This window comes from Oryctolagus cuniculus, chromosome 14 (assembly GCF_964237555.1).
Source record: "Oryctolagus cuniculus chromosome 14, mOryCun1.1, whole genome shotgun sequence".
Taxonomy (NCBI): Eukaryota; Metazoa; Chordata; class Mammalia; order Lagomorpha; family Leporidae; genus Oryctolagus; species Oryctolagus cuniculus.
The window spans coordinates 73,868,006-73,889,580 of NC_091445.1; the positions used below are offsets into that span (position 1 = coordinate 73,868,006).

The 21,575-nt window shown below is 42.6% G+C and overlaps 1 protein-coding gene across 1 annotated transcript in view; it reads left to right on the top strand.

Moving 5' to 3' along the window:
• The window catches only part of ITGA2 (integrin subunit alpha 2), a 110,034-nt gene that overhangs the window by 74,511 nt on the left and 13,948 nt on the right, over positions 1 to 21,575 (top strand). Inside the window, exons 14-25 of the mRNA XM_008262194.4 lie at positions 1,105 to 1,317; positions 2,014 to 2,150; positions 2,259 to 2,398; positions 6,889 to 7,040; positions 10,825 to 10,935; positions 11,695 to 11,777; positions 12,205 to 12,346; positions 13,674 to 13,766; positions 14,635 to 14,711; positions 14,793 to 14,876; positions 19,252 to 19,354; positions 20,655 to 20,765. Of these exons, the coding sequence (XP_008260416.3) occupies positions 1,105 to 1,317; positions 2,014 to 2,150; positions 2,259 to 2,398; positions 6,889 to 7,040; positions 10,825 to 10,935; positions 11,695 to 11,777; positions 12,205 to 12,346; positions 13,674 to 13,766; positions 14,635 to 14,711; positions 14,793 to 14,876; positions 19,252 to 19,354; positions 20,655 to 20,765 (1,446 nt within the window). The remainder of the gene's footprint in view (positions 1 to 1,104; positions 1,318 to 2,013; positions 2,151 to 2,258; positions 2,399 to 6,888; positions 7,041 to 10,824; positions 10,936 to 11,694; positions 11,778 to 12,204; positions 12,347 to 13,673; positions 13,767 to 14,634; positions 14,712 to 14,792; positions 14,877 to 19,251; positions 19,355 to 20,654; positions 20,766 to 21,575) is intronic.

The window sequence follows — 21,575 nt, forward strand, 5'->3', positions numbered from 1 at the left end:
TACTGATTTGAAAATTAAATAAATTGGGCTGGCATTGTGGTATAGTGGTTAAAGCTGCTGTCGATAATGCCGGCATCACGTATGGGCACCAGTTTGAGTCCCATCTGCTCCCCTTCCGTTCCATGCTGATGGTTTGGGAAAAGCAGTAGAAGGTGGCCCAAGTACTTGGGGCCCTGCCACCCAGGTGGGAGACCCAGAAGAAGCATGTGGCTTCAGCCTGGCCCAGCCCCAGCCATTGGGGCTATGTGGGAAGTGAACCAGCAGATAGAAGTCAGTCTCTCTCTCTCTGTCTCTGTCTCTCTCTGTCTCTCTCTGTCTCTCTCTCTCTCTCTCTCTCTCTCTCTGTCTCTGTCTCTCTTCCTGTATCTGCTTCTCTGTAATGTCTTTTCCTTTGGGTAGAATTTGTGTCTACCTCAACTTCACTCAATATATTAGTAGATCTTTACTGAAAATTTTTACATCTAAAGGTTTGGATACAAGCCAAGATTCTAATACTAAAGAAAAAAGATAAAGGAAAGGCTTTCATTTCGGTTACTCAGCTCCAGTAAAAAGAATTATATCTCAGGCCGGCGCCGTGGCTCACTTGGTTAATCCTCCACCTGTGGCGCTAGCATTCCATATGGGTGCCGGGTACTGGTCCCGGTTGCTCCTCTTCCAGTCCAGCTCTCTGCTGTGGCCCGGGAAGGCAGTGAAGGATGGCCCAAGCATTTGGGCTCCTGCACCTGCACGTGAGATCAGGAAGAAGCACCTGGCTCCTGGCTTAGGATCAGTGCAGCACCGGCCGTAGTGGCCATTTGGGAAGTGAACCAATGGAAGGAAGACCTTTCTCTCTGTCTCTCTCTCTCACTGTCTATAACTCTACCTGTCAAATTAATTTAAAAAAACATTATATCTCACCTTGTTTTATGAGCAGATATCCTAGGACCTGTAATTCTGATTTAAAATTCTCTTCATAAGTTGAGTATGTTGAACCCTAAGTTTAAAAACCCTATCCACTTTTATCATTTTGAAATATTGGCTTGGTCATCAGTTGCTGTGAATTTTAATTATGCCAGTCACGCGGTTTGCTTTAATCATCCTCTCACTCTCCCGTCCCTTTTCAAGGGCATTTTGGATCTGCAGCAGCTCCTGGAAGGGCCCGAGGGCACTGAAAATGCACGGTTTGGTTCAGCCATTGCTGCTCTTGCAGACATCAACATGGATGGCTTGAATGATGTGATTGTCGGTTCCCCTTTAGAAAACCAGAACTCTGGAGCTGTGTATATCTACAATGGCCGGCATGGTCATCAGAGCACCATTCACACAAAGTACTCGCAGGTAATCTATGAGCTACACAGTGATGGGTTTGCCTGTGAGTATCATCATGTTAGAGCTAAGGAGTAATGTGTAGGCCACCCCTTTATTTCATAACCTTATTTATTCACTCAACAATATTTGTTGAGCCTGTACTATTTCTCTGTGCCTAGTACTATTCTAGAATCCGAGTATTCTGTAAAGAACAGGACAGAAAAAAAAAATCAGATTTTTGTGGATTTTGTGGACTTCTAATGGCAGAGGTAATTGACAAAAAGATTTATGAGTAAATAACATGAAGTATTCCAGATACTGATAAATGCTCTGGAATTTTTTGAAAGATAGAACACTAAAATAATAGAGAACAACATTTCAGGAATGAGAGATATCGGATGGTAGAAAATGTGACCAAGGAGGCCTCACTAAGAAGGCAACTTTTGAGTAAAACCTGAAGGAAGACAGCTGAGACAGGGACCAAGGCCTGAACCTGCTTCAGTTCATTTCCAGTTCACTGATTTTTCACTCTTCTGTGCTGTTCTGTAACTTTAAAGATTCATGCTATTTCCTTGATGAAAGTGTGGCTTCAACTGTGATACAGAAATGGGATGTAATTGAAAAACAATGGAATTTTGTGGAGAATAAAAACAATGTGGAGAATGTCTAGATAGAGAATATATTAATATCAAACTCGCTTTTTTTTTTTTTTTTTTTTTTTTTAAGAAAATCTTAGGATCTGATAGAGCTTTTAGGAGCCATCTCCAGTACTTTGGGAGGTCCTTGGACGGCTATGGAGATTTAAATGGAGATTCCATCACTGATGTGTCCATTGGTGCTTTTGGTCAAGTGGTTCAACTCTGGTGAGTCCCTGAGAGCCAGAATTCAGTAGATTCGGCACTGTGTCCTCCAAGTTATGATATGTGTGCTGTGTAATAACGTCCACTTACTTGTTTGCATTTGCCTTTCAGGTCACAAAGTATTGCTGATGTAACTGTGGAAGCTTCATTCACACCAGAAAAGATCACTTTGTTGAACAAGAATGCTCAGATACTCCTCAAACTCTGCTTCAGTGCGAAGTTTAGACCTAGTAGGCCAAACAGTCAAGTGGGTGCGTGGACCTGAAATAACCTGTACTGGGATGGGTTTGCTTATGGAGTTTCAGCCCTAAATATAACCAACCTATGTTTTGGTTTGTAGTCTAGAGAGACAGGTTTACTTGCAGAGTTTTAGTCCTAAATATAACCTATGTTTTGGTTTGTAGACCCAAAGAATTAAGGTCTTTAGTTGTAGACCCTCAAATTGCTGTGCATTTGAAGTGCCTTACAATGGTTCATTAGGCATGGAGAGTTTTAGATCTTCCCCCCTCAACTCTAGAAGGTGACATTCTGCTGCTGAACATTATAATCTCTGTGGCATAATCATGGGCTCTCAAGAGTCCATCCTCTGGGTCGGCGCCATGGCTCACTTGATTAATCCTCCACTTGCAGTGCCGGCATCCCATACGGGTGCTGGGTTCTAGTTCCGGTTGCTCCTCTTCCAGTCCAGTTCTTTGCTGTGGCCTGGGAAGGTAGTGGAGGGATGTCCCAAGTGCTTGGGACCCTGCACCTCCATGGGAGACCAGAAGGAAGCACCTGGCTCCTGGCTTCAGATTGGCGTGGCGCCGGCCATTGCCACCATTTGGGGAGTGAACCAATGGAAGGAAGACCTTTCTCTCTCTCTCTCTCACTGTCTATAACTCTACCTGTCAAATAAAAAAAGAGTCCATCCTCTGTCTCTTACCCACAGTTTCCTTACTTAATCATTAGGCATACACAGACTAAGTGGGCTTCCTCTACTCTTAAATGAGTATGCTGTATTCTGGATATATCATAATCTAGATAGAATATGTTAAGTCACATTTTTCAAGTGTTATTCCTATTCTTGAGGAATTAATGAGCATGAAATATTGAGCAAAAAAATGCAAAGCAATATATAATTTCTACCCATTATTTTAAATTTTCTAAATAATCCAGAAAGGTGAACAAAATTCTGAAATATATCGCACCAGATGGGAGTGTGAGAAAAACACTGAGGGCACACCGGGTTCTAGTCCCGGTGGGGTGCCAGACTCTGTCCCGGTTGCCCCTCTTCCAGGCCAGCTCTCTGCTGTGGCCAGGGAGTGCAGTGGAGGATGGCCCAAGTGCTTGGGCCCTGCACCCCATGGGAGACCAGGAGAAGTACCTGGCTCCTGCCATCAGATCAGCGCGGTGCACCGGCCGCAGCACGCCGCCCGCAGCGGCCATTGGAGGGTGAACCAACGGCAAAGGAAGACCTTTCTCTCTGTGTCTTTCTCTCTCACTTTCCATTCTGCCTATTAAAAAAAAAAAAAAAGAAAGAAAAAAAAGAATGAAAAGAAAAAAAAAACACTGAGGGCAAAAAAAAAAAAAAAAAAAAAAAAAAAAAAAAAAAAACCAGTAAGAATTGTCATCTTCTCTCTCTGTCTCTGTCATCTTTCCAGACATGGCTGAAGGACCTGTATCCTCTCTAGAGTCTTCACTAAGTGCTCTCTCCCACCTTCATCTCCCCTGCCCCAGTGACAGTTGACTTAAATGCTGTCTTTCATTCGTTGCTGTCTTATGGGTTTTAATCCCACTTCCATCAGATTTTGGCTCTCAACTTCAGAACCTGTGGTTCCTACAGGGTTTTAATTAAGTGCTAAAAAAAATTAAACCTATTTCAAAACCCAAAACTTAAAGACAAGTTATTTGCCATGACTCATAGCGAGAAATAAATTGGATAAGAACACAAAGTAGAAATTAGAGTCATATCTTGGCACAATTTCCTTATTTTGCCACTTTTTATACCCATTTTTAAGGCTTTTATCAAGTGTTCAAACCCAACTTTAAGCAGCATAATTCACAGATCTGACTTATAGCACACATCCATCGGAACAATGATGATTGTGAAGTCAAAATCTGCCATACAAACACTGAGTTGCTAGTCTGCATTCAATTGGAAATACAATCACTGGCAGAAATGTTTGGCTGGCCAGCTCTTCTGGCCCTGAAGCATGAGTGCACTGACATCATGTTCCTCCTACTTTTTGACTGGTCTTCAATGCTTCTGTTCTGCACACTCAAAAATTATACTTTCAGGCAATTTTCTTTCCGTTGGCCGGCTGCCAAGGGCTGCCACAATTTCTTAAAATGAACATCTATCCTCTGAGCCTTCAGGTCCCAACAAACAAGCCAGATCATAGTCATTTGTCACTCAGTGACCTGGCAATAATAGTGTATAATCCATGAATCCTGTCTCCACAGTGGTGACAAATGAATTTATAAGGCATATGATTGCAATTATTTATTGCATCAGGTGCACACTCCAATGTAAGATTAATAACAATAAAAATTAATAAAGTGCCTGTGAGACTAAACATTTTTACCAAGCTGCTTAAAAACACCAAAAAGTATAATCTTATACATTTTGTCCTATTTATACAGTCACCTCCCTGCCTTTATTTCCTCATTGCTTCTCTTTAACCTCTATTTTTAGTTCATTTGAAGTTTTTATAGTCAATTTATCTTTGCTGGCCTCTTTAAGGAAACAAGAAAGATGATATAAAATCTCCAGTAGATACCTTAAACGTAACATGGAGAATTAATGTTATGGAAGTACATTCAACATTTAAAACACTGAAAAGTAATAAGATAGAGTAGCTGCGAATGAGGCTGTAAATACTATGAATAGCATCAGATGCTCTTTCTCGTATTTGGACACACTGGTCGTGGGCTGCAGCTAAAGGTCATTGTTCCAACAGTTCAGATATTGACTACTGGCAGGTTTTTTATTTTATTTTATTTTTGATTTTTCACTTCCTTGGCTTGACATTTTTTTTAATCAACAAAGAAATAGAGGTTCAGGGTCTGGCGCTGTGGCGCAGCGGGTTAACGCCCTGGCCTGAAGTGCCGGCATCCCATATAGGTGCTGGTTAGAGTCCCGGCTGCTCCACTTCTGATCCAGCTCTCTGCTACGGCGTGGGGAAGCAGTAGAAGATGGCCCAAGTCCTTGGGCCTCTGCACCCACATGGGAGACCCGGAGGAAGCTCCTGGCTCCTGACTTCGGATCAGCACAGCTCCAGCCATTGCAGCAAACTGGGGAGTGAACCATCGGATGGAAGACCTCTCTCTCTCTCTGACTCCTCTCTGTGTAACTCTGACTTTCAAATAAACTCTCTGAACCTCTATTTCTTTTTTTTTTTTTTTAAAGATTTAAGTAAATTGTCAAAGTTAGATTTCATTCATGAACTCTGTGGATTTTTTTTTTTTTACTTTTTTAAAAAATTTATTTGACAGGTAGAGTTAGAGAGACAGAGGGAAAGGTCTTCCTTCTGTTAGTTCACGCCCCAAATGGCTGCTACGGCCGGCGCTGAACCGATCTGAAGCCAGGAGCCAGGTGCTTCCTTCTGGTCTCCCATGTGGGTGCAGGGGCCCAAGCACTTGGGCCACAGCAGAGAGCTGGACTGGAAGAGGAGAACCGGGACTAGAACCCAGTGCCCATATGGGATGCTGGCGCCACAGGCGGAGGATTAACCAAGTGAGCCACGGCGCCGGCCCCTGGATTTACCATTTAAGTCAAGTCTGTCTGATTCCAACCTTTCTGCTACCATATTTCATGCCTTTCTCCACGAAAGCATCTAGAATATGCCAGGCACAGTACTTGTTCCCTTAGACTATCTAAATTAATCCCCACAGTAATAGTTAATCCTGGCTGGCGCCGTGGCTCACTAGGCTAATCCTCTGCCTGTGGCGCCAGCACATTGGGTTCTAGTCCTGCCCCTCTTCCAGTCCAGCTCTCTGCTGTGGCCCGGGAGGGCAGTGGAGGATGGCTTAAGTGCTTGGGCCCTGCACCCCATGGGAGACCAGGAGAAGCACCTTGCTCCTGGCTTTGGATCAGCGTGGTGCACCGGCCGCGGCGGCCAATGGGGGGTGAACCAACGGCAAAGGAAGACCTTTTTCTCTGTGTCTCTCTCTCTCTGTCCACTCTGCCTGTCCAAAAAAAAAAAAAAAAAAAAAAGTTAATCCTTACAATGGCATTGAACACAAGCTGTAGTTTCAAAAAGACCTCCATTTTATTTCTGACAGTGCCTTAACTGTGTGAAATCGGATGAATTAATTTCCCCCTTTTGTTCTAGTTTGTTATCTGAAAAATAGGATAACAATATCCACTGTCCAAATTTAGTGAACCTTGACTAAGATAACATGTGAGAGTGTGACGGTGGACACTCAAGAATTTTCCATTCTCTGCATTATGGATGATGAAGCAAATGTTTGAGTGAGTAACTGGCCCACGTTCATCCAGTTTCCCGGTGGCAGGTCCAAGTTTCTTCTACAAGCCACATTTCTCTGAACCACATTTCTTCATATTCATTGTCATCTACATATCAGGGCTAGAACTACAAATGGCCTGTGAGGCTACCCATGGTCCACAAGCTACCAATGCGAATACTGTTTCTATATTTTCTTGAAGCCAGAGACTTTGTCCAGTAAGATACAATAAATCAGGGATTGTCTTCTTTATAAATTCATTTGTAGTAAGACTTTTTTGTAATTTTTGTCGTAGCCATTGTGTATAATATCACACTTGATGCAAATGGATTTTCCTCCAGAGTAACCTCCAGAGGCTTATTTAAAGAAAATAATGAGAGGTACCTGCAGAAGAATATGCTAGTAAACCAAGCACAGAGCTGCTCTGAGCACATCATTCATATCCAGGTAAGGTTTCCGGGTTCTCTTCACCTCATTTCCTCTTAAAGATTGCTGAATGGTCAAAGTCTAAAAACAAAAATTATGAGTTAACAAACACTTGCACTTCTAGACTTAATGCCTTTCTTGTCTAATTTGAATAAGAAGCCCATTTCCTTTATGCTAACATTAGCAGTCAGTCTATTCATATGTAAGGTAGTATTTTTGTGTAAAATTTCATGAGAAAAAGGCCAAAAATAAGGTACATTAAAAAAATCAAGAAACAGTACTTTCTTAATTGTTTAACAGGTCCAACTTTTAGTTGGTTCTGTATTTTGATATTTTCTGACCATGGAAAATTTCACCCATTTTTAAGGTACTGAAAATGATAATTCCTTGGGCCAGCACTGTGGCCTAGTAGGTTAAGCCTCCTCCTGCAGCGCTGGCATCCCATATGGGTGCCAATTCCATGCTTGTCTGCTCTACTTTATCCAGCTCCCTGCTGATGGCCTGGAAAAGCAATGGAAGATGGCCCAAGTGCTTGGGCCCCTGCACCCACATGGGAGAGGGGGAAGAATGTCCCAGCTTCTGATGGGCCCAGCTCTGGCTGTTGCTTCCATTAGGGGAGTGAACCAGTGGATGGAAGACTTCTCTGTCTCTGGCTCTCCCTCCCTCTATCTGTAACTCTGCCTCTCAAATGAACAAATCTTTTTTTTTTTAAAAGAAAATGATCATTCCAGTTGTAATTTCTATTATTTCATATATACCAAGGGTGGTAGATCAGGTGGAGGTAGAATTTACTTGTTCTAATATTATGCTATAATTTTGATATTTCTCATAGATTTTGAAAATCTTCCAAGTAGGTAAAATGCTTCTTGGGGTTAAACTTCCAACAGGAAATTTATTTTATAAATTACGTGACTGTTTCCCCTTAGCAACCACATAATGGTATTTGAAAGTGTATTTCTCTCAGGAAGCAACTTTAAAAAGAACTATTTACTTGCCTAAATATAATTCTCAGAGTTCAGACTGCATAAGAACTGCCTAGATAGCCTATAAAATGCATATTCTGGGTCCCCATCACTAGAAATTCAGAGTTGAAGGTCCAAGAAATATGCAGGTTTGTGGGGTACCCCGGTTCTTTTCAATGTAGATGAATGATACAAAAATTACACTTTAAGACTCCTCTATCAGAGTGCTGTTTAAAGTCCCGCCAATGCATCCTGGGAGACAGCAGGTGACGGCTCAAGTACTTGAGTCCTTGTCACCCACTGGGAGACCTGGATGGAATTTTAGGCTCCTGGCTTAAACCTGGCCCAGTCCTGGATGCTATAGCCATTTGAGGAGTGAACCAGTAGGTTGAAAGAGCTCCGTCATATATATATGAAAAATATTAAGAAAAATAGATATTAATAAAAATAAATCCTATTTACCATTTGCTATAAATACCAGTGAAGTCCATCCTAAGTGCCAAGTCTGCAGCAAGATGAGGACATTTTCTTCATAGTCGAGCAGCTGTTAAGTGGTCAGGGCCCCCACAGGGCTCAAGAGAGGAGTAAGGCCTGCCTGGGAATGGGCTAAGTGAAAATGAACATATCACTTCCCAGGAAGAGGCAATATGATTGTTAAGATTTTTCACTGGTGTGGACATTGTGTTTCCCTGATGGGATCTGGGAAGAGATTTGGAAGAGGACTGCATAGTTTGGCATTCCCACAGGTTTCATTAGACAGGAGGCCTCAGAAACCGGAAGGGGCCCGTGCCTCCTGCAAGGCTGCAAATCCTCTCCCTCTGTACCAAAGTCCAAGTGAAAAAGTTGGACTTGGAGCTGGATAGGGTTGGCTTTAATGACTGGTGAGTGAAGCATGCATCCTCTTAAATGCACAAGGAGCAGTGCAACTCCGAACAGTCAGCTAGGGCCAGAGTTGGGGAGTTTAATTTAGGACACGGGAATCACCTTTGTAGAAGGCGACTGTAGAACAGAAAAGGTTTTGTATGGAACAGAGTCAGTTTTCAACTAAAGAAGACAGTCGTCTTGTCCCTTACTGACAGCATATCCTGGGCACCTTCCACTCTAGATCATACTATTCCTTCCCAGAGATTTCGTTGCAACTCCCTATGATACGCAGGTGCCGCGGCTCACTAGGCTAATCCTCCACCTAGCGGCGCCGGCACACCGGGTTCTAGTCCCGGTCGGGGCGCCGGATTCTGTCCCAGTTGCCCCTCTTCCAGGCCAGCTCTCTGCTGTGGCCAGGGAGTGCAGTGGAGGATGGCCCAAGTGCTTGGGTCCTGCACCCCATGGGAGACCAGGATAAGCACCTGGCTCCTGCCTTTGGATCAGTGTGGTGCGCCGGCCGCAGCGCACCAGCTGTGGCGGCCATTGGAGGGTGAACCAATGGCAAAAGGAAGACCTTTCTCTCTGTCTCTCTCTCTCACTGTCCACTCTGCCTGTCAAAAAAAAAAAAAAAAACCTCCCTATGATAGTAAGTAGAAAGACATAGCTGGGGAGCTGGCGGGTAAAGCCGCCCCCCGCAGAGCTGGCATCCCATATGAGCGCTGGTTCAAGTCCCAGCTACTCCACTTCCAATCCAGCTCTCTGCTATGGCCTGGGAAAGCAGTGGAAGATGGCTCAAGTGCTTAGGCCCCTGCACCACATGGGAGACCAGAAGAAGCTCCTGGCTTCGGATCAGTGCAGCTCCAGCCGTTGCAGACAATTGGGGAGTGGACCAGTGGATGGAAGACCTCTCTCCCTCCCTCTCTGCCTCCTCTTCTTTCTCTGTGTAACTCTAACTTTAAAATAAATAAATATTAAAAAAGACATAGTTGGGTCCAGTGTTGTGGTACAGTGGGTTAAGCCACCACTAGTGATGTCTGCATTCCATATAAGAATGCAGGTTCAAATCCTGGCTGTTCTGTTTCCAAAAAGGCTCTTACAAAAGCATGGGGGAAGGCAGCATATAATGGCCCAGGTGGTGGGGTCCCTGACACTCAATGTGATTCCCTCTCTCCCTCTCCCTGTCTCCTGTCTCTCTGCCTCTCCTCTCATACTCTGCTTTTTTTTTTTTTTTTTTTTTTTTTTTTTTTTTTTTTTGACAGGCAGAGTGGACAGTGAGAGAGAGAGACAGAGAGAAAGGTCTTCCTTTGCCATTGGTTCACCCTCCAGTGGCCGCTGCGGCCGGCGCACTGCGGCCGGCGCACCGCGCTGATCTGATGGCAGGAGCCAGGAGCCAGGTGCTTATCCTGGTCTCCCATGGGGTGCAGGGCCCAAGCACCTGGGCCATCCTCCACTGCACTCCCTGGCCACAGCAGAGGGCTGGCCTGGAAGAGGGGCAACCGGGACAGAATCCGGCGCCCCAACCGGGACTAGAACCCGGTGTGCCGGCGCCGCTAGGCGGAGGATTAGCCTAGTGAGCCGCGGCGCCGGCCTCATACTCTGCTTTTTAAATGGACAAATCTTAAAAAGGAGGACTTGGCCAACAACCAAGAGGACAATATTGACAGTAATTTTATAAGCATTGTAACTGGAATGTTATCTACATATGTGTAATGCTTGTGTGTTAATCAATATAGTGATGAGCTTAACTAAGAATTTCTTTCAGATTTTTGCTATACCTAAGTGTTTTTAGGTTTCTTAATAGTGGAGGGGCTACAAGTGGAATTGTAAGAGAAGTAAGAGACTTGGTCGTACATGACAAGGGCATTCTACATAATAGAAGGCTGACTGTGTTTTCCATTGTAAACGTGTTTGTGGCCCTGTTCTTGTTTTAAAGCTGTTGTACCCTAATAAACTGACCAAGCATGTGTGTGTGTGTTTAGGAGCCCTCTGACGTTGTGAACTCTTTGGACTTGCATGTGGACATCAGTCTGGAAAACCCGGGCACTAGCCCTGCCCTGGAAGCCTATTCTGAGACTGCCAAGGTCTTCAGTGTAAGTGTGGTTTGCTCTTCCTGGGTTTTCATTGGCAAACAGTGTCTCACAGTCACTGCAGTAATGTTTGGAAGATACTGAAGACAGTCTCTAAATTCAGTTTTCAGGGAGGTATTTGATCTGTTAGGTAAGATGCTGCATTGTGTCACCTGTGCCTCTTATCAGAGAGCCTGGGTTTGCTCCCAAATCAAGCTTCCCAGTAGGGAGACCCAAACTGAGTTCCCAGCCCCAGTTGTTGTAGACATTTGGGGAATGAGCCAGGGGATGGGAGCTATCTCTCTCTCTGCCTGCAAAATAAATAAAAATTTAAAATGTTTTTGATTTTCTAAATGAAGTATAGAGTTCACTAGTATGTAAGTTCTATGTCAGCAGGAATTTTTGTCTTTTTCACCCAGTTTCCAGCCCCTGGAGCAGTGCATGGCATACCTCATGTTTAATGAATATTTGTTGAAGGGATAAATAATAAAAATCAAATACCTAATGGTCACCACCCACTTGAAAATAAATATCTCCAATATGTAGGAAGCTCTGCTACTCCCATCATATCCACTGTAATCCAGTTCCCCCTGGTCAAAACATTATCTTGAATTTTATATTTATTTATCAATGCTTCTCATTATGACTTTGTTCAACCTGTGTATGTTCCTAAACACTGCTTGGTCTTGCATGGTTTTGAACTTTGCATACATGGAATGATGCTATGCATTCTTGTGCAATTAGCACAGGAGAAAATGTACAGGATTTCCCCCTCTTTTGTAGATCCCTTTCTACAAAGACTGTGGTGGTGATGGGCTTTGCATCTCAGATCTGGTTCTCAATGTCAAGCAGCTGCCAGCTACCCAGTAAGTGTGACTTGAAAGCTTATGTAAGATGTAGAAATAAAGACACACTAAAATTGTTTCATTCAAATAATATTTCTGGAGTTTCTTCTACAAAGAAACATTTATAATAGTAAATGACTTTAAAAGCAAAGTTTAGGTTCTGCCATCTGCCTAAGTGTAGAGCAGTAAGAAATGTAAAATTATTGTGTTTGGATGGCTCCTGTCTCTGTAATGTCATTAAGAGCAATGAAGAAGAAAATCCCATGGCATTTATTATTTTATTGTCAGTATCATTTTAATATGCAGATAATTTATTAAGCAATTTTCTCAGTATACCAAATAATCCAGAGTTTATTTTTTAAATGCATGACGTTTTGGAATACTGGCCTTTTTATTTTTTTACTTTAAGGCTCCTTTTTCTCTCTTTCTCCTTTTTTGCTTTTAACAGAGAACAACCTTTTATTGTCAGCAATCAAAACAAACGGTTAACATTTTCAGTAACACTGAAAAATAAAAAGGAAAGTGCATACAACACTAGAATTGTTGCTAATTTTTCAGAAAACTTGTTTTTTGCTTCATCTTCCATGCCGGTATGTGATGGCCCCCATGTGTGCCGCTATTGGGTTTCCTACTTATTATCAAGTCCTGACTTCCTTACATTTACTCAAATCCCCTTGTTCCTGTAGCTGTTCAGCACATTCAACCCCAGCATGATCACTACTGACTCTTGACTGCCAACTAGTTAAACCACACGAGGACCTGGTCTGGCTCTGTATCTAGGCCATTTCTGCTTCGAGCCTCGTTCAGTTTTTCCTTCACCCGGGTACTTGGCCGCAGTAGCCAGACACTCCCATCACCTTCCCGAGCCATCCGTGTGATGTGGCTGCTGCGTGCTGCACAGATGCTGTGCACTTGCTCAGACACACTCAAGTCCCACAGCTCAGCCCGAGCTTTGCAACCACATGTCTTACTGCTGCCAAGAGGATGCATTCCAGCAAAGCCAGGTCATCGTGCTGACTTGATCACCAAACCAGCAACACACTTGACCATGAGTGCCCCGGTCCCTCTCCTAGCATCAACAATGGAGGGGGGAAAAAAGGAGAGAAGGAAAAAGCTGAGATTTTCCCAATTAAGAGAGTAATAGTTGCATCCAGTTTAAAGTGAACTTAATAAATTTAGAGTTTGACACCAATCCTGACCTTAGTACTTAAACAGCCTGTGGTTCAACTCCCAGCTCCCGCTCCTGATTCCAGGTTCCTGCTAATGCGGACCTTGGGAAATAGCAGCAGTGGCTCCAGGGGTTCGGTCTCTGATGGCCAGGTGAGAGACCTAAGTTGAGCTCCCAGCTCCTGGCCCCAACAGAACACATTTCTGGCTGCTGTGGGCATTTGGGGAGTGAGCTAGTGGATGGAGTTTGTTCATTCTCTCTACCCCCCACCAAACAAATAAAATAATATAAACATACTGTGCTAAATGATAACTTCTTATTTTAAAAAGAAAAAACAGAAAACTAAAGGATTACTTAAATTATTAAAAATATATAAACACTGATATGATTTTGTTTCCTTCTCTTAAATACACAAATTTCAAATACATTGAGAGAAAGATATGTACTAAAGATAATCTTCTAAATATTGGATTAAAACTCATTGTGTTTCTGAAATATAAGAACTACAGTTTCCTGCTGGGAAAGAAGTTCTGTACTAAAGCTCTTCTTTGGCTTGTAGGATGTGCTGCTTATCTTTAGAATCAGCAATAATAATCATACTGGAAACTGGACAGTACAAGACTTTCAAATTTTAGGGAATGATAAACTATTTTAGTGTGAAACCAACCTTATTGCCAAAATATCCCTCTATACCTTCCAATGTGTATGTGCACTCTAATGGATCGTGTTTTGTCCTTGGTTATCTTCAGGTTGATGGAACAGAAGTGACATGCCAGCTTGCTTCATCTCAGAAGTCTGTTACCTGCAATGTAGGCTACCCTGCTTTAAAGAAGCAACAACAGGTACAACTTGCATTCCACACCCACATCCATGCTAGCACCTTCCCAACACCCTAGTTAATTTACTGTTGTAGCATCATCTGTGTTGGATATCATCTTTTGATGGGCATCACACAATAATAGGCTGTATACTTTGTGGAAGCCTTTTAACATCTTAATATTTTAAGTTATTAAATAAAGTCTCCCTTATGCCATTTATTCCAAAAAGTACATGCAATGGAAAAAGTTCTTTTTGCCTAAATGTGTTGACCAAAGTGCTGTACACAGAATTACAGATACCAGTTTTTTCTTAAGATGTATTTATTTAAGAGGCAGAATGACAGACAAAGGGGGAGACAGGAAGAGGAAGACAGAGAGAGAGAGAGAAAGATAATCTTCATCCTCTGGTCCATTCCCCAAATGGCCACAATAGAAAGAGGCTGGCAATAGATGGAGTCTGGAACTCCATCTGAATCGCCCAGATGGGTAGCAGGGCCCAAATACTGGGCAGCAACTTCTGCCTTCCTAGGCACATTAGCAGGAGCTGGATCTGAGGTGGAGCAGCTGGGACTTGAACTGGGGCTCCAATATGGTATACTGGCATTGCATATGGCAGCCTAACCCACTGTGCCACCAAGCCAGCCCCTAGAAAACATTTGTTAACACTTGGTAAACAAATTTCACACCATCACAGAGGTTTCCAGTTCAGACGTGTATGAGTAACTTGGATGGTCCATTGAGAGTTGAGCTGTCCCTAGAGTGAGCATGCTAAAGCAGGAACAGCTTAAGGTGGATACAATACACAATCAACTAGGAATGAGTTTTCTTTTATTGGAAACATTTTTCTTCGAGTATGATGCATAAGCTTGACAAATGTTAATTTTGTGTGTAGGTGACTTTTACTGTAAACTTTGACTTCAATCTTCAAAACCTTCAGAATCAGGCATCTGTCAGTTTCCAAGCCATAAGGTAAACACAGTGAAGTCATGGGTTGATGATATCTGGCCTTTAAAATATCTTTAAGTAATTTCTCAGCATTTGTTTTAACAGTGAAAGCCAAGAAGAAAACCTGGCAGATAATGCAGTCAGCCTCAAAATACCTCTGCTGTATGATGCTGAGATTCACCTGACAAGGTAGGTAAGAAGTGGGGAGCCTAATACATTGGCCGTGACTACAAAATTACTGTATACGTACATTCCTAAAGCAAGAATTTGGATCAGTACATTTCAACTTGTGAACTAAAACAGAAGTCCAAGGGCTTGGCACGGTAAGCTGCCACCTGTGACACTGGCCTCCCATACTGTAGCACAAGTTCAAGTCCTGGCTGCTCTACTTCCAATCCAGCTCCCTGCTAATGTGCCTGGGAAGGCAGCAGAAGACAGCCTAAGCGCTTGGGCCCCTGCCACCCAGGATGGAGCTCCAGGCTCCTGGCTTCAATCTAGCCCAGCCCTGGCCGTTGGGGCCATATCAGGAGTAAATCAGTGGATGGGAGATTCTTCTCCCTCCCTCCCCTGACAATAGCTTAGTCAATCTGCCTTTCAAATAAAATAAATAAATCTTTAAAAAAGAAATAGAAGTCCACAGACAAATTTGACTCTAGGAAAACCTTGAGTGACTGTTTGAGATTATTGACTGTGAATGGCATTGTAAAGACAGAGGAATTCCTCTTTGGCCATGTGCCGCAGGGAAGCTCCTCTATCAGCCCTCAGAGGAGCTACAAACTCTGAGATGTGAAAAGAGAACTCTGAGCGTCGCCACACTTTCTTCTCACTGCCTGCTTCCTAATGTCCACATGAAAGCTCAAGCAGTTCCCCCGTTAGGTTATCCAAGCCCCAAGCATAATGCTTTGCATAGAGTAATTCCCAACCAATACTGTTTATGGTCACAGGTTAAATCGTCAGATACTGGAAGTAGATCCAGTCTAGTTTCTGGGTGGAAAATGAACATTTGCAGTCTTCTTCCATCCAGGAGGAAGCGAGGAATTTTCCAGAGGGAGTCATCCATGAAGAAATGCTTTATTCCCTCTTCTTGCTTGTTCAAAGCTAGTAAACCTGAGAGCAGTGGGCAAAGCGATACTGGCCGGTATCACTGTCCTAAATTGTTGACAGAAATGGGTGATTTGGGAAGTGGGTAACTTACAAATACTAAGGGCGATAATAGACTGCTTTAATCTTAACTCACGATTGGAAGTGAGGCAAGTTCATGGCACAGCCACGGAGCACAGCTGTGCCAGTGTGTGGGCTGCAGGCAATGCCCACCTCCAGCCTGGGCCCCAGACGTCTCTACCTACTGAAGCCTTGTGCTCATTCCCAGCTAAATCAATGACCCCTGGAAAATACATGGCAGCATTTTCCAAGGTTCAGTGACAGGTTGCTCTAACTTCCAGCATATCACCCCAGCTGATCACTGAGCAAAACGAGAAAGGAAAATATGCCATCATGTCTAGAGCCTGAGCCACATGAGCAAAGATGAGAGGAATGCTTCTGTGTCCAGTGTGCTGTGAACAGCACAGGCAGAAACAGAATCCAGCCCAAGCCACCCATCCCTGAAAAATCAATCAGGAACTTCAGATGTCAAAGGACTCCCAGTTGCTAAAATAAGTAATTAAAAACAAATGCAACCAAAGAGCTTGCTCTTACCACATTACCTGAACTACTCACTGGTGTTTCCTCTCCTTGGGTGCCTTTTGTTGATGCAGCTTTTTTATGGTTTCACACTTCTACTAATTTTTTTTCAGACACTTTAACACAAAATAAATATAAAAGATTCATTTTACTGTCTGACATCGTAGCCACGTATTTTTCTGGTAGTAACTTAGATTCTAATACATTGTAATATTTTTTAAAACATAGAGTTAACATTTTAATGCAAAGAATTATAGAGAACAAATGCTAAAATGATTCCCAATGCTATCACCAACGCATGTCCTATCAATACTTTTTATAAAAGAAAAGTATGGCCACTGTTGTGCTATAGTGTGTTAAACCACCACCATGATACCAGCCAGTTGAAGGCCCAGCTGCTCCCCAACCCAGCTTCCTGCTAATGTGCCCAGAAAAGCAGAGGAATATGGCCCAAGTGCACAGGCCTGGCTCCTGCCTGGCCTAGCCCTGACCAAGGTAGCCATTTGTGAGTGAACGGCAGATGGAAAATCTCTCTCTCTCCCTGTCTCTCCCTCTCTCTCTTATTTTGTTTCTCAAATAAATCTTCAAAAAAAAAAATGAAAAGTACAAATGGATAGTGGTAGTGGTAAAATACTTTTCTATACCTTTTTATGTAATCTTAGAAAAGTTTTCTTATCATATTTATCTTATCATATGTAGCTTATCATATTTAGCTTATTCTGTTCTTGGCTGGGTCATTCCAACATTAATGAGAGATTATTTTGCATTTTTATTTTGTTTAAACATTCTATGCCATGCAAAAAAAAAACAAAATTTAACACACATCTTTACAAACTTTTGGAAAAGATTATGTAGATTCCTTAGCAGCCACTCTGATATGTATGAATGTGCAGTTACATTGTACAAATATGGCGGGTAGAAACAGACAGTGATAGAATTATTTCTGAAGCAAGATCCCCTGACTGTAAATATACTGATGAACACTTAGGTGATTTAAGGAACACTTAAATAACAGATGAGAAAATGTCAGATCTTATCTAAAAACGAAAAGAGAACATATTGATCAATTTAGAAATTGTCACTTTTTATGTGCTCACACAAAAATCTCTGGAAAGCAAAGCAAACTATTCTGGCACACACAGCCAGGTTTCTGTTTCAAAGCCAAGTCACTTTTCCCATTTTCCATGTAAGGCTGACAACTCACTGTTTCCTCTCATATACATAACCTTGACTACATCTATTTAAGTCTCCCTATGACATATTTTCCTTTTGAGACTTTGGAAATGTTTTTTTTAAAGCCTAAAAAAGAGAAGGACAAAGTTTTAGGAAGGAAACAATTTTATCTCAGGAAATGTCCAGTCCATTTTTTAAGGAAATATAATAAATATCCTATAATGAAGATAAATTGTCCCTAAGATTTTTTAAAGATTTTTTTAAAAAATTTATTTCAAAGTTGGAGGGAGAGACAGAAATCTTCCATCTACTGGTTCATTCCTCAAATGACCACAATGGCTAGGGCTGGGCCAGGCCAAAGCCAGGAGACATGCACTTCATCCGGGTCTCCCACATGGTTGCAGGGCCCAAGCACTTGGGCCATCTTCTGCTGCTTTCCCAGGTGCACTAGCAGGGAGCTGGATCAGAAGTATAGCAGCCAAATATAGAACCAGTGCCCATATAGGATTCTGGCATTGCAGGTGGTAGCTTTACTTGCTACACCACAACACAGGCCTGTCTATGATTTAAACAGAAGGTGTGGAGTGCTTCTTAGACTCCTACCACTACCACCCATTCCTCTACCCCCCAACCACAGAAGCTGCCCTGGTTGGAATCTGGCCTTGAGGTCTCAGAAATGAATGAGAACATAGGAGGGTCCCCAGTTTCATTCCAGTCTGAGTAATCCTATGGGGGTTCCTCTGACCTAGTATCACTTTGTGGGAAGACCTTAATCAGCAATGCCTTTAGCTCTAGTTTAAAGAGATCTCTAATGCATCTGAAAGGTGGTCTCCACCCCACAGATCCCACCAAATGCAATTCAGACCCCACACCATTAGCATGGGCTTGGAACCACAGAAAGATAGAGAGAATGAATAATTTTTTTAAAAAAAGCATGGCCTGTCTCATAGGAACTAATATCCAATATTCTTTGCCTGTGTTTCCTGCACACCAAGTAGAGAATCCCTGATTTATAAACCCATTCATCCAATCAGCAAGGACTGGGTGTCCACTGTTAGCACACCAGACAATAAAGCAGCAGTCTTGAGAGGAGTTCCCCATCAGTTCTAAAGTAACACTTTTTTATTTACTTTAGAGATGTGATAACTTCTAAACACATATCACAGAACCTCAAGAGAAAGACTAGGAAGGGATATGTTTTGAAAGGAAGTTTAGTCTTAGAAACATTCTTTGGCCCATAAGCCCATACAACATTAGTTTTCATGTAGTGCTTTTATAATTAAATGGTTTTACTTGTAATCTAAACTAGAAGTTACTAAAGAAATAGGAAGCTTTAATAACAACAGCAGAGGTGGGCATTGCAGTGCAGGGGGGTTAAACCACTGCCTGGGATGCCCACATCCCTAATGGAAGTGCTATTCCTCCGCTTCTGATCCAGCTCCCTGCTAATGCAGCCTGGGGGGCAGCGGATGATGGTTCAAGTGCTTGGGCCCCTGTCACCCATGTGCGAGACCTGTATGAAGTTTTGAACGCCTGATTCAGCCTGGCCCAGCACTGGCTACTGCAGACATCTGGGGAGGGAACCAGCAGGTGGAATATCTGACTCTACATCTATCTCTGTCACTCTGCCTGTCAAATGGATGAAAATAAAAACTTTTTAAAAAGAACAGTAAAACTAAAATGTTTGGCTTTCTAAACAATCACCCAACAGATCCACCAACATAAATTTTTATGAAGTCTCTTCAGATGGGAATCTTCCTTCCATCGTGAACAGTTTTGAAGATATTGGTCCGAAATTCATCTTCTCCCTAAAGGTTGGTAAGCTTCTCATTAGAAAGGCAAATCAGAAGGAAGGGGAAAGGAAAAATGAGCCTGGTAAGAGGGAGAAAATAATACACCAGTGGATATCAAACTTGAGTGTACATGCAGGTCATCTGGAGATCTTGTTAAAGCACAGGTAGCTAGGATTCATCTAGTTTCTGATTCAGTAGGTCTGGGGTAAGTCTGAGTCAAAAATGTACATTTCTAACAAGTTTCCAGGTGACACTCATGCTGCTGGTTCCCATTTCATACCTTGAGCACCACAAAGTAGACCATCGATAAATCTTACTGGGTTTTGTTCATAGTGATATGTCTTGGGTAAGGGTAACTGTGATATCTGGAAGGCAAATGTTCAATATTAATGAGATGGAGACCATTTCTGTTTGGGATGTATGCGTTGGTGTACAAATAAGGGTTTTGTAGAGGTAGTAGCATAACCCAAAGTCTATGACTATTCATCAGTAAGTATTATAATGTCTCAGTTATTATCAGTTATATACACAGAAATAATTCTATTAGATAAACTTTGGACAATAAAAAGCAAATTCATCCACTACCCTAGGGCAGTACCATTGTACTATTTTACATTTCCTGCTCATCTGCTACAAGACTGCAACCCTACTGGTTTTTTTTTTTTTAATCTTAAAAGAATCTTGATTTGTTATCTAAATAGTGGACTTTATAAACTATAATATCTGACAACTGCATTCTTTAATCGATTTGTAATAACACAATAACATTATAGAGAGTATAATATCAGCCATCACATCGATTGATTTACATGCTACTCCTATTTAAGTCCTAGATCAGTTATGAAGTTGATACAATTATTCCTAGGGTCATTATAAAATAATTGGACAATCAGGAGGGCATAAGCACTGCAGAATCGAAGCTCCATGAGTAACAGTTGATGCACCAGGGCACACTTACTGAGTTTTGGATCCAGTTTCTTCTACAAAGACTGGAGCACAGAGGGGTTGAGTTGCTTCCCCAAGCCACACTGCTAGTCAGTGGCAGGGTGGGACCACACCCTACAACCCACCTCCACAGGTAGCATTTTCAATCATGTATACCATGTTTATCAAGTCACCAATTATTCCTCATTAAAATTACAGAGGGTGAGGTTATTTTCCATTAAGAAGACTCAGAGGCCTAACGTGTGATGATAAGGCAGTGAGTCACCTCCAAAGAAACTCGATTTTACCACTTTGTGGTTGACCCTAATCAACACAGGGGTTATTGACCACTTGTCTTGCACCATGTCGTGATCCCAGCATGGGTTTCCACACACAGGTAACAACAGGAAGTGTCCCTGTAAGCATGGCATCTGTAATCATCCATATCCCTCAATACACCAAAGAAAAGAACCCACTGATGTACCTGACGGGAGTGCACACAGGACAGGTAAGGATGACAAAGTGGGCTAGAAAAAAGTGCATTGTTCAGGATGGAAATAAGCCATGAGGTTATTATCATGTCTGACATTTGCACGTGACAGACAGAAGATAACCCTGATGTATCACGAGTGCCAATTGATTGATTTAATTAGTTAACTTCATATTAAAAGCACGGTATTGTTACAGGAAGACAAATGTCTGTGTCTAGGGACTTACAAATGGCAGACATTATTCCAAAAGCCCTGTTTTGCCAAGTGAAGTTCTGGCTGTCAGGGCTCTGTGAGGAGAAAATGGAGTCAACTTGGAAGCAAGTCTATAGCAGGAACATAGTAGGTCTACACAGCTGCAGTTAGTAGCTGGTAGCTGTGGTTTCAGTGTTTATCTTCTCTAAGCTCAAGCTGAAAAGTTTATTGCCTTTGTGTCAGTGTTAGGAGGTTGGGGCCTTAAAGAGGTGGTGGGGCCATGAGGGTCCCTTGTCATGGATGGGATTGGTGTCCTTACAAAAGGGCACATTGGGCTCCCCATTTCCCGCGTCCCCCTCTGACCTCCACACATGGAATGATGTGGTCAGAAAGCCTTCCCAGCTGCCAGCACCTTGGTTTTGACTCCCAGCTTCTAGAACTGTGAGCCAATAAATTGTCCGTTCATTACAAATTACCATTCTCAGTGTCTCTGTTAGAGCAGCACAAAACAGACCTAGGGCTCTGGCCTTCAAGCAGCCAGCCTGGACTTTGCAGGTGGCAATACTCCACCCTGGCTCTTCATGTAAATGAGCCGTGTCTTTTAAGTAACAATGTTGCCCAGCCCCACCCAGGGC